This window comes from Ostrea edulis, chromosome 2, assembly GCF_947568905.1.
Source record: "Ostrea edulis chromosome 2, xbOstEdul1.1, whole genome shotgun sequence".
NCBI lineage: Eukaryota > Metazoa > Mollusca > Bivalvia > Ostreida > Ostreidae > Ostrea > Ostrea edulis.
In genome coordinates this window covers 88,526,969-88,536,968 of record NC_079165.1, presented here as the reverse complement: position 1 = coordinate 88,536,968, position 10,000 = coordinate 88,526,969, and the positions used below count along the sequence as shown (strand labels likewise).

The following is a 10,000-nucleotide window of genomic DNA, read 5'->3' as shown; positions in this document are numbered from 1 at the left end:
TTGATAAGTAATTTCTTCGCATTTATTACATGCATTATTGTCATGATTGTAGCAAATACCTGTATGCATAGTTTGTCTTCGCATTTTCGTCTAATATGGGTAGAGTGAAAAGGACTATCATATAGACGTATTTAAGAATCCATGCCAGCTTTAAGTAAGCCCTGTTATTCTACAAGTCATGACCAACCTGCCATTGTTAGCTCTTCTGAGAAGGCTCAAAGAGCTAATCATATGGCCATATGTCTGGTGTGCGGTGTGCGTCATCTTTTTGGGAAAAGGGCTATATCTCAAGAACCCCTAGGCCAATTTTTTCAAATTTGTCACAGGGTATTCTTGGCCCAAGGGCTTTCATTTGTACTAAAACTAGGGTTGTGACCCTTTAACAAGGGAAGATAATTAGGAAAATGCAAACAAAAGTAGTGGTTGCTAAAAATTCTTCTTCTCAAGAACCAATGGGCAAATTATCACCAAACTTATGCATAAGAATGAGGATAGGTTGTAGATAAAAAAAAATTGTTCAAGGCATCACCCTGGGGCAAAGGTTGTGGTCTCAGTGTCACTTCAAAGTTGACCTTAATTTTTGTTTTGTTAAAACTTTGATATTTTGCTTAGTTTAAGAACTATGATCATCAAATTTTGTCAGTTGATGCATCTTAGGACCTAATATTATGTTGTTTCAAAAGTAGGTCATGGTGACCTATTTTTTAAATTTCGCAGGTAATTATTATTAAATGGGTTTTGATGCATATCTTAGACACTTTCGAGCGTGTGATCATCAAACGTTGTCAGTTGATGGATCATGGGACCTTACAGTGCGTCATGTAAAAAGTATGTCACCATGACCTACTTTCTGAATTTTATGGCTAGTCATTTATGAATACATTTGAGGTTGTTATTTCAGATACCGAGAGGTTTAGAATCATCAAACCATGTAATTTGATGCGTCTAGAGGCCTCGAAACATATTTATAAAAAGGTAGATCATAGTGACCTACTTTTTGAATTTTGCAGACATTCAAATTTCACATTTTCAATTTTAAATGCATATTTTGGATATTATGAAAGCTAGGATCATCAAACTTTGTCAGTTGATGCATCTTGAGTCTTCATAGTTTATTGATCAAAAAGTAGGTCACCGTGACCTACTTTTCGAATTTGACGGCTATATTTAATATTTCAGATACTATTTGACTTACAATTATCAAACTCTGTCAGTTGATGCATCTTGAGTCTTCAGAGTGTGTTGACTAAAAAATAGGTCACCATGACCTATTTTTTTTATTTTGACGGCTTATATTTGAATATTTCAGATACTATTTGACTTACAATCATCAAACTTTGTCAGTTGATGGGTCTTGAGTCTTCAGAGTGTGTCAACCATAAAGTAGGTCACGTTGACCTACTTTTGGAATTTGACGTTTATATCTGAATATTTCAGATACTATTTGACTTCAATTATCAAACTTTGTCAGTTGATGCATCTTGAGTCTTCAGTGTGTCGACCAAAAGTAGGTCACCATGACCTACTTTTGGACAGTTACATTTAAATTTTCAGGTACTGTTTGAATTAACATCATGAAACTTTGTTAATTGATGAATCTTGGTTAGTGAGAATTTTTGCCTGTTCTACAATGTATCAGAAGAGCGATTCTAGGCCCATGGGCCTCTTGTTCTTGGATGACTTTATCGAGGAAGTAAAATTCTCTGATCACTGGTCACAAAGCATAGTACAAACTAACAAAGCCTTATGATCACTGACCTATAAATTAATAGTGGTCATTCACTAGTCATGACCAACCTACTTTTGAAATGTGATGACTGTCAGCTGAAAGTTTTTTTTCTTCAGTTAGACGTCTGAAAACATCTTACAATATCCAGATTGATATTTAAATCTATACTGACTGACATGTGTATAAACAATATACACAGCTTTGAGGAGGGCATGAATATCGAACTCTTCAAAGCAATCGCATCTTCATTACGGCAATATCCACTCTCAGACTGGGAATTTTTTTAAGGGCTTCATAAAATTCATCTGTCCTACAATTCAAGTTTAAGTGGAACATTGATGAACATTAATCGTGAGTAAGTTCGCATAAATATTCTGTCGTATACAGCAGACATGTCATTGACTGTACATAGATATCGACCCCCATGGTTTGATTGTCATTAATACTTTATAAATATATATACGCATGCTTACTTAATCCACTTCGTCCCATGGGGGACATAGGGCAACCACAGTAGCTTTCCACTTTTTTCTGTCTTGGGCTATTTTTTTGGTTTCTCCCCATGTTTTATTGATGGCCTCTACGCCAAGTGTTTTTCGGTCTGCCCCTCTTACGTTTGCCTTGTGGATTCCATATATACGCATGCCACCTAATGAATTTAGTTATTCTAGACTTGTTACACTAATCTTATGAACAATTAGTTATAACATCAATTAATGTGCAATTGTCGACATACTTCTATTAGATATTGGTTCTCGAAATAAATCTATATTCTGTGTGAATTTACACAATAGTTATAACCATAAGATAAGGGCTTTCCTATTCTCATCTTGAAATGGTAATGATTTGAATACGACATTCATATGCATAGGCGGATCCAGGAATTCGTGAAGGGGAGGGGGTCTAGCACTTGATCTTTTAGGTACTTTCCACAACCTCCACTCCTACTCCATTTACACCATCTGCTGGTGTACACAACATCTTAAGGAGATCTTGAGACAGTTTTTTTAATGGATGAAAATGCTTAGTTTATTTACTAAATACTAGACTTGTTTCCATAGTCACTCTAATCGTTTATGAGTAAAAATGGCAGTTAGCTATAGTTTACGATCAAAAACTATAACTAACGAATGTTAAACACAGGGTTTTTTTTTTTTTTTTTTTTTTTTTTTTTTTTTTTTTTTATAATTTATTTATTTTTTTGGTTACATACAATACATCAAACACTTACACAAACATACCTTTCATACATGCATACATCTCCCTGTGGTTTAGGTTACTTGCTGTACAATAGTGAAAATAATAATAATAACAATAATACATGTACTAAAAATAATGAAAAGTACATGCAGTAATAATTAATCAATTGCAAAAATATTTTCCCACTTCATCCATATTTTATCAAAGTTATGTATTTTAAATGCTTGAATTGCAGCATATTTCTCTACATGATATTTAAACTTTAAGTGACATAGTAATTCAACAAGATTTGGTTCTTTATTCTGCATTAAACAGATAAATATGTATTGTTTAGCATATAGAATTATAAAGTTTATAGCTTTATTATTTAAAGACAGTGGAATTTCACCAAATATTATATTTGACACATTAAAACCAATTCTTTCTGAAAATTTTCTATATATATGAAGACTTAACTCACTCCACAATGTTTGGGTCTTATTACACGAAGTAAAAATATGTGTTATTGTTTCAATATTACTTGTACAAAATCTACAGAGATAATCTGTTTTAACACTAATGTTTTTCAAATAATAACCAACAGGAAGAATTCTATGTAAAATTCTAAACTGTAGCCACTGAACAGAAGAATCACTAGATGTTTTGAAACAAATTTTAAACACATCTTGCACTGAAATATCATCTACTCCATATGAAGATAGTTCAGTTTTCCACTTGCCCATAGAAGTTGGGATATCTTCTTTTGCATTTAAAATATTGTAAATAATATTAGAACATCTTTCATGTAATAAAACTGGTTAAAAAAATATAGGCATACATGGATTAACATTTTGTTTGGTTAAGTGTCTATCAATTGACAGACGTTTTAAATATCTTGAAATTGCAGTAATAATGCTATTGTATTTCATTACACATACTTCTTGAAGATTGTATAAACACTGAAATTTTTCTATGGTATGGAAGTTACAATCAGTATCAAAAAAAATCTTCAACAGCTTTAATCCCCTTTTCATACCATTTCTCATAAAACACAGGTTTTCCCGCAATTCTAATATTAGAATTGTACCACACTGGAATATTATGAAAATTATTTTTAATATTTGGAAGATTTTGACTAGTCTTCAAATAAAAAAACCAAGCATTAAAAACATCCTTCCAAAATGTTAAACACAGTTTATCTGATAAATATAGTATCACAATTTGTGAAACTAGGATTAACAATTGTGAATTATAGTTAACGAATGTAAATTATAGTTTACAAATGTGAATCTGTATTTATCAGCAAAATCTATTGTTAACGTTTATTTAAAGACAGATAAACTTGGATTAGCATTTGTAAACTATAGTGTACAACCGTTAAATATAGTTTTACGGATGAAAACTATAGTTGACAAATCGTTAACTATAGTTTACGGTCCGTAAACTATAATTTACAGTCGATAAACCTAGTTTATCAACTGTGAAACTATGTTTAGCTCATTTCAGTTGTGAATTTGGCGTGCCATAAGAGTATGTTATTGTCAACTGAATAAAATGTAGCATGTGCAGGCACTGTGAACTCAATGTGATTTTAGTTTTAGGATATATACCATCAAAACATACAATATCATGTTTATGCATATATGAAATACATGTATGTGATTTGAAATTATCTTTAATAGAATATTTAAGGTTTTTAATCATTAGAATCAAATGATCAGACATGGAACATTAAACTGAGTTAAGTACTAGCACAACATCTTTAGAGAGTATAGGAAGACTCTATACGTACATGTACATGATGTTTTTGACAACCAGGATATTCTGTACAGAAACCCGTCGAAATAACATGAAAATGAAATATAATTTCTATGTTACAGTATCATCAACTTTTCCCCATCTTTGCATAGGGCCCTGGCATCGCATTTTTCAATTGGACTAAAATCAGATTTAGCATTAGATCTTTTGATCCACTCACGCACATAAATAGGCTTTCACTATCCGATGCGGGCGGATCTAACATCTACTTTTAAAAGATTGAATTAGCGATTGACCAGAATCAGAATTAGAATCAGAATTAGCAAATTTTGTATGAAATCGCAAATCTCTCTCGATTAACCCATAAAAGAATAAGAATTGTGTTAAGTTTTGTTGAGTTAGCGTGCCCCCGGAAATAATTTAGACGTTTAGATTGTGTAGATGGTTTCAATTATAGTATCTCCTTGCGCAAGCGCAATGATTCGTAAACATGGCAGAAGTGACTTTTGAGTGGGAGGTAAACCAGTTACTAGGTTTACGGATATTATCCTCAGGTAAACTCGTGAATTTTACAGGGTGGCTTCCTCTTTTTAGAACCAATTCTTGCAGACGATTTCTTTCAATAAATTAAGCTGATAGCCATTAGTAACTTACATTTCCTTGGCTTCGAGCTTCGCTGGCTTACGCTACCTCATCATTGCAAAGTACTCGATCATTTGTCCTCGAGCGACTCGAATCTTGGATCACAGATAAATGAATAAAAAAAAAAAAGCTCCGGTAATATATCACATGCATTAGTAAAATCTTTATCTTTAGAGAATGCAATATACTTAAGTATTCCGACGTAATATAAAGAAGGCGGCTGACCCTCCCCCTTTCCGTAGAGCATGATGAACTGTATACATGTGAGACATGACTCAGACCGCTCCTTCACTCGATAGCAGTAGTGAAGTGAAAGCTGGTTCTGTTTCACTGAGTCTAGCTAGAAAGGAAACATCCTGGTTACAACAAAGCACAAAAGTTAACAAATGTTAAATAATAGTAGGGTTCTACCCCTTGGATAAGATTCGGCTTGGCCCTCACCGAATCTCGGAGCAGACTGAGTAGTCCTTCGTAATTCATATCAAGAATTTTATTTTCAGCTTCAGCCAGTTCTAGCAATTAATTTAAGTGCACTTAGGTGACACTGCTGTTTGCCTCAAATAAGTGATTTGACTGTTAAACTAACTCTGTATCACTATTAATTTTCCATTGCTTACCGTCTAGGTTATGAAAGTCCCAAAATGAAAATAGTCACTAAATTTTCTGTACAAATGATGACTTCCATGGCACAATATTTTATCTCCTGAAATTGAAGAATGTCTACTATCTGTTTTATCTAATTATTGATACAGTGTATCTCCACAGACCATCTTGTACATCGCTAATCTAAAAAACAAACAAACTCTTCAATTTCGGGAGATAAAATTTTGCACCATGGAAGTCATCATTTGAACGGAAAATTTGGTGATGGTTTTTTTTATGGAATTTACATACTTGGACAGTAAGTAATGCAGCATTAATAATGATACAGATTTGGTTTAATAGTCAGCTAACTTATTTGAAGCGAACAGCAGTGTCACCTAAGTGCACATTAATTGCTAGAACCGGCTGAAGCGGAAAGTAAATTTCCAGACATGAATTATGAAGGATTGCTCTGAGATTCGGTGAAGGCGTCAGTCCAAATATTCAGCCGAGCCGAATCTCAGCCGGGATTAGAATTATGAGGGACTGCTCCGAGATTCGTTGAAGGCGTCAGTCCAAATATTCAGCTGAGCCGAATCTCAGCAGAGATTACTCCTTGAACAGACTTTGTGTCACTGATTTAATCTATGACCAGGATCCAGAGTTGTGGTTAACATTGGAAACATGTGGGGCCTTGACTTTCAAATGTTGATGGGCCCACAATTTGTATCAAAGGGCCCACATTGTATATCAATTACCAGTAAAGAACAAATAACAGAAGAATTTTTTGTTTTAGTGACAAAACATTTCGTTTGCTGTGTCCGACAGTCATGGCCAATTAACAAGTGTTTTCTGTGAAAACGTTCTTGATCGTCTGTTTTCATATTCTTGGGATTAATGGTCTCTGTTAGTATTTCTCTTTTGGAGATTTGAAACACCATATTGTTTATACGCAGCGAGTCTAGGTCACATATATGCTTGAATTAACTTGTCCTTAGCATCAGCTTTGCACATGACACAAACAATCTTGGTTAATGTAAAAGGTTTTATTGGAAAAGAAAGTGCATCTTAAAATGAAAATGTTATGGGAGAAAATTCGGTCACCATGTGGGCGAGGTGATTTTATTACTCCCATTGGTGAGGTGTTATCCACAACCCTGGGATTGTAAGTCTGACCATAAAGGTAAAATTTACATGAGAATATGAAAAACAACTTCTAAAACAAACAAAAAACAACCTAGTACCTGGAGTAGTGTTTGCTTTGTCTCCAGTATCAAATTATGTCAATGTTGTCACTATGCTTTGTTTGTGATGCCATATAGTGAATTGAAGCCAGTCAAAAACCTTTGAAAATGTAACCAAATATTATGTCTTGATATTATAAAAATTTTATATTCTATTTTCAGAAGAATTATTTGATATGGATCCTTGTGAAAAATAGAATGCTTCGTCTGTAAACATTTAGTGATACAAAATGGAACTGCTGGAGCTAGCAAGGCAGTTGAAGCAGGAGCAGCTATTTGTAAATGCAGAGAAGACTCAGATCCACACTTTGTACGAAGAGGCCAAGAAAGTGGCAGAGGATCTTTATCACGAGTCTTGGATTGTCCGACAACAACGGACATGTTTGGAGCAACTACAGGCTTCATCCAATAGCATGACACCCAAGGAATGCTACACTCAAACAAACAATCTAGAATTTACAAATTTTGTAGACAGTTACAAAAGTTTAAGCTATCATGAATCAAAATATGGAGAGTTTTTGAAGTTCTTGAAAGATAATCACTTCCTCATAGCTTCTCTCATTGACTGCACCGAAAAAAATTCACAAGAAAGTTTGAAAAAGTTCATTTCTTTGCTAGTGACCTCAGTTTTTGGGAATGTTGTCTTTCCAGAAGATGAGGTCTCTGTGATTCAAACTGTAAAATATCTTGCGGAGCTTCAGTTAGCTACAAGTGACAATCCGAGAGTCTTGTTAAGGAAAGTAAATTGTGGATTCAGTGTTTCAGTTAAACTGTTATTTGATTCTTTATATTCCTCCAAACTCTTTTTAACGGCAGCATTACATGACCCAGTTATGAGATTATTAATGGAAGATGAGTGGTTTTATGATATAGATCCAGAGAAAGCCCTGCACCGCTTCCCCCCACAAGAGCGAATAAAACGCTTTGGAGACCCTGTCTCTGCAGATTATGAGAAGAAATGCATTGAATACAGGAAATTCATAGTCGACAAATTAGTAGTATTAACAAATAGGTTTATTATATCAATTAAAAACAATATGCATTGCTTTCCTTCAAACCTAGCCTGGCTAATAGCACAAGTATATCAAGCCCTGATCAAAACTGGGAGGCATGGTGAAGAGAGAGCTCGAGCAGTGTGTGGTGATCTGGTATTTTCTCTTTTCATCTGTCCAGCAATCATTGACCCGGATCCATATGGAATCACTTCTGATATTTACATCAGTCACATTGCTCGTCACAATCTGATGCAGATTGCCCAGATCATTCAGGTCCTTGCCTTGTCACAGTGGGAGGCAGAGTCCAAGGAAAAAGATCTCTATGAGAGGTTTGAAAAGGTCAGTAGCTGACTTTTGTGAAATTTTTATGCCCCTGGAATTCTAAGATTCTGGGCTTATAGTTTGTGGCAAGAAACTTTAACCTTGGTCATAAGAGGTAGAGCTTTCATATTTTAGTGTATTTCTTGTGGCAAGACCTTTCTATTTACACCAAATTCTTTGACCTGGTGAAGTTAACATTGATCTTTGACCTAGTTCCATGTTGTTGTAATCTGGGGGCATCAATATTTCTCAAACACATCTTGTAATTCTGTGTGTTGATGTATTGAGATGGGTAATTTCTTTCGTTGGTAAATCTAAAAAGGTTTGTACTAACTTTTACGATGTTAATTTTTTTTATTACAATACTACATGTATTGTTTCCTCAATTTGAAATCTATTGTGAAATTTAAATTGATTTATTTTAAACTAAGTGGATTGCATATTGTATGTGTACCTGCTTAGTGGGGTTGTATTTTAACACCTTTGGCAATGAAGCAAGAGTGCTAATTTATAGTAATGATGAGTACAGTAATCTCTATATATCCTACATCATTATATATAAGAAGTGTTAAGTCGTGGTTAAATTTTAGATATGCTTAAATATCAGAGTATATTTACAATCATACATGCAGTTAGTGATGTTCCAATTATCACCAACAATCAATTATCTGTTGCTGAAATCCCTCCAATTCTGATTGTGCTTTTGATAAACAAAAAATGGGGCCAGAAAAAGTGTCATGATATATATTATAGATAAAAAGTGATGTTTAGCATGCATTACAAACTGTTGTTTCATAAATGAAAAACATTTTACTGATTTAAAAAATGAGTATTTTATCTATTATGGTCTTTTGGTTTTTTCCAATAACAGATCATGAAATTTTTTTTTTTCATCACTGCATACAGTCCTGACATATATATCTATTAACTTTGTGACATGGTTTTACAATATAAAATTACTTTATACAGGGTTATTTTTGCCCTGTATTATTTTTATCTTTCTACACTGGCTGACGGTTTTGCTCCGTTTTAAATTCGCTCGGATACAGTTGTGTTAACAGTGATTTTTTAAGGCCCATTTTGGGTCCAAATTTTGGCCCTTTCCCCTCCTATTAATTACTAATTTTTTCCCAATTTAGCTTGCATTTTCCCCAATAATAAAATTATGAAAGGAAAACGTATTTGAAAAAAAATAAACATTCGAAGTGAATTATTTACATAAGATTTAACAAAGAGTTATGGTAATGATGACTTGAATAGAATAGTAGAAAATTTTAGAATGTTAAAGAAAATTAGATTTGTAAATAAAGATACTATAATGTTTGACATGATTTTAAAACTTATTTACGATAAAATTGATTTTTTCCAATTTGACTGAAATGTCGACAATTTTTCCCAATTGGAAAACCACAGGACCCTTGTAAAAAATGGAGAAAGATCACTGGTTAAAAGAGAGTTAAAAGAAAAAGCAATTTTGCCCAGTCTTAAATTTGTCCACTGACAACAAGAGCGAAAATAAAAAGGGGGGCAATTATTTCCCTGTATACAGT

General features: G+C 33.6%; 1 protein-coding gene across 8 annotated transcripts in view; it reads left to right on the top strand.

Moving 5' to 3' along the window:
• LOC125679184 (GTPase-activating protein and VPS9 domain-containing protein 1-like) overlaps positions 1-10,000 on the top strand; it is a 42,466-nt gene that overhangs the window by 462 nt on the left and 32,004 nt on the right. For 6 of the 8 annotated variants that reach the window (XM_056155355.1, XM_056155354.1, XM_048918180.2 and 3 more), the window contains exons 1-2: positions 5,097-5,220; positions 7,297-8,468. In XM_056155355.1, coding sequence (XP_056011330.1) covers positions 7,365-8,468 — 1,104 coding nt within the window. In that variant the 5' untranslated portion in view covers positions 5,097-5,220; positions 7,297-7,364. Of the gene's footprint in view, positions 1-5,096; positions 5,221-7,296; positions 8,469-10,000 lie in introns of those variants that run through there. The other 2 variants (XM_056155353.1, XM_048918179.2) reach the window with 1 other exon arrangement.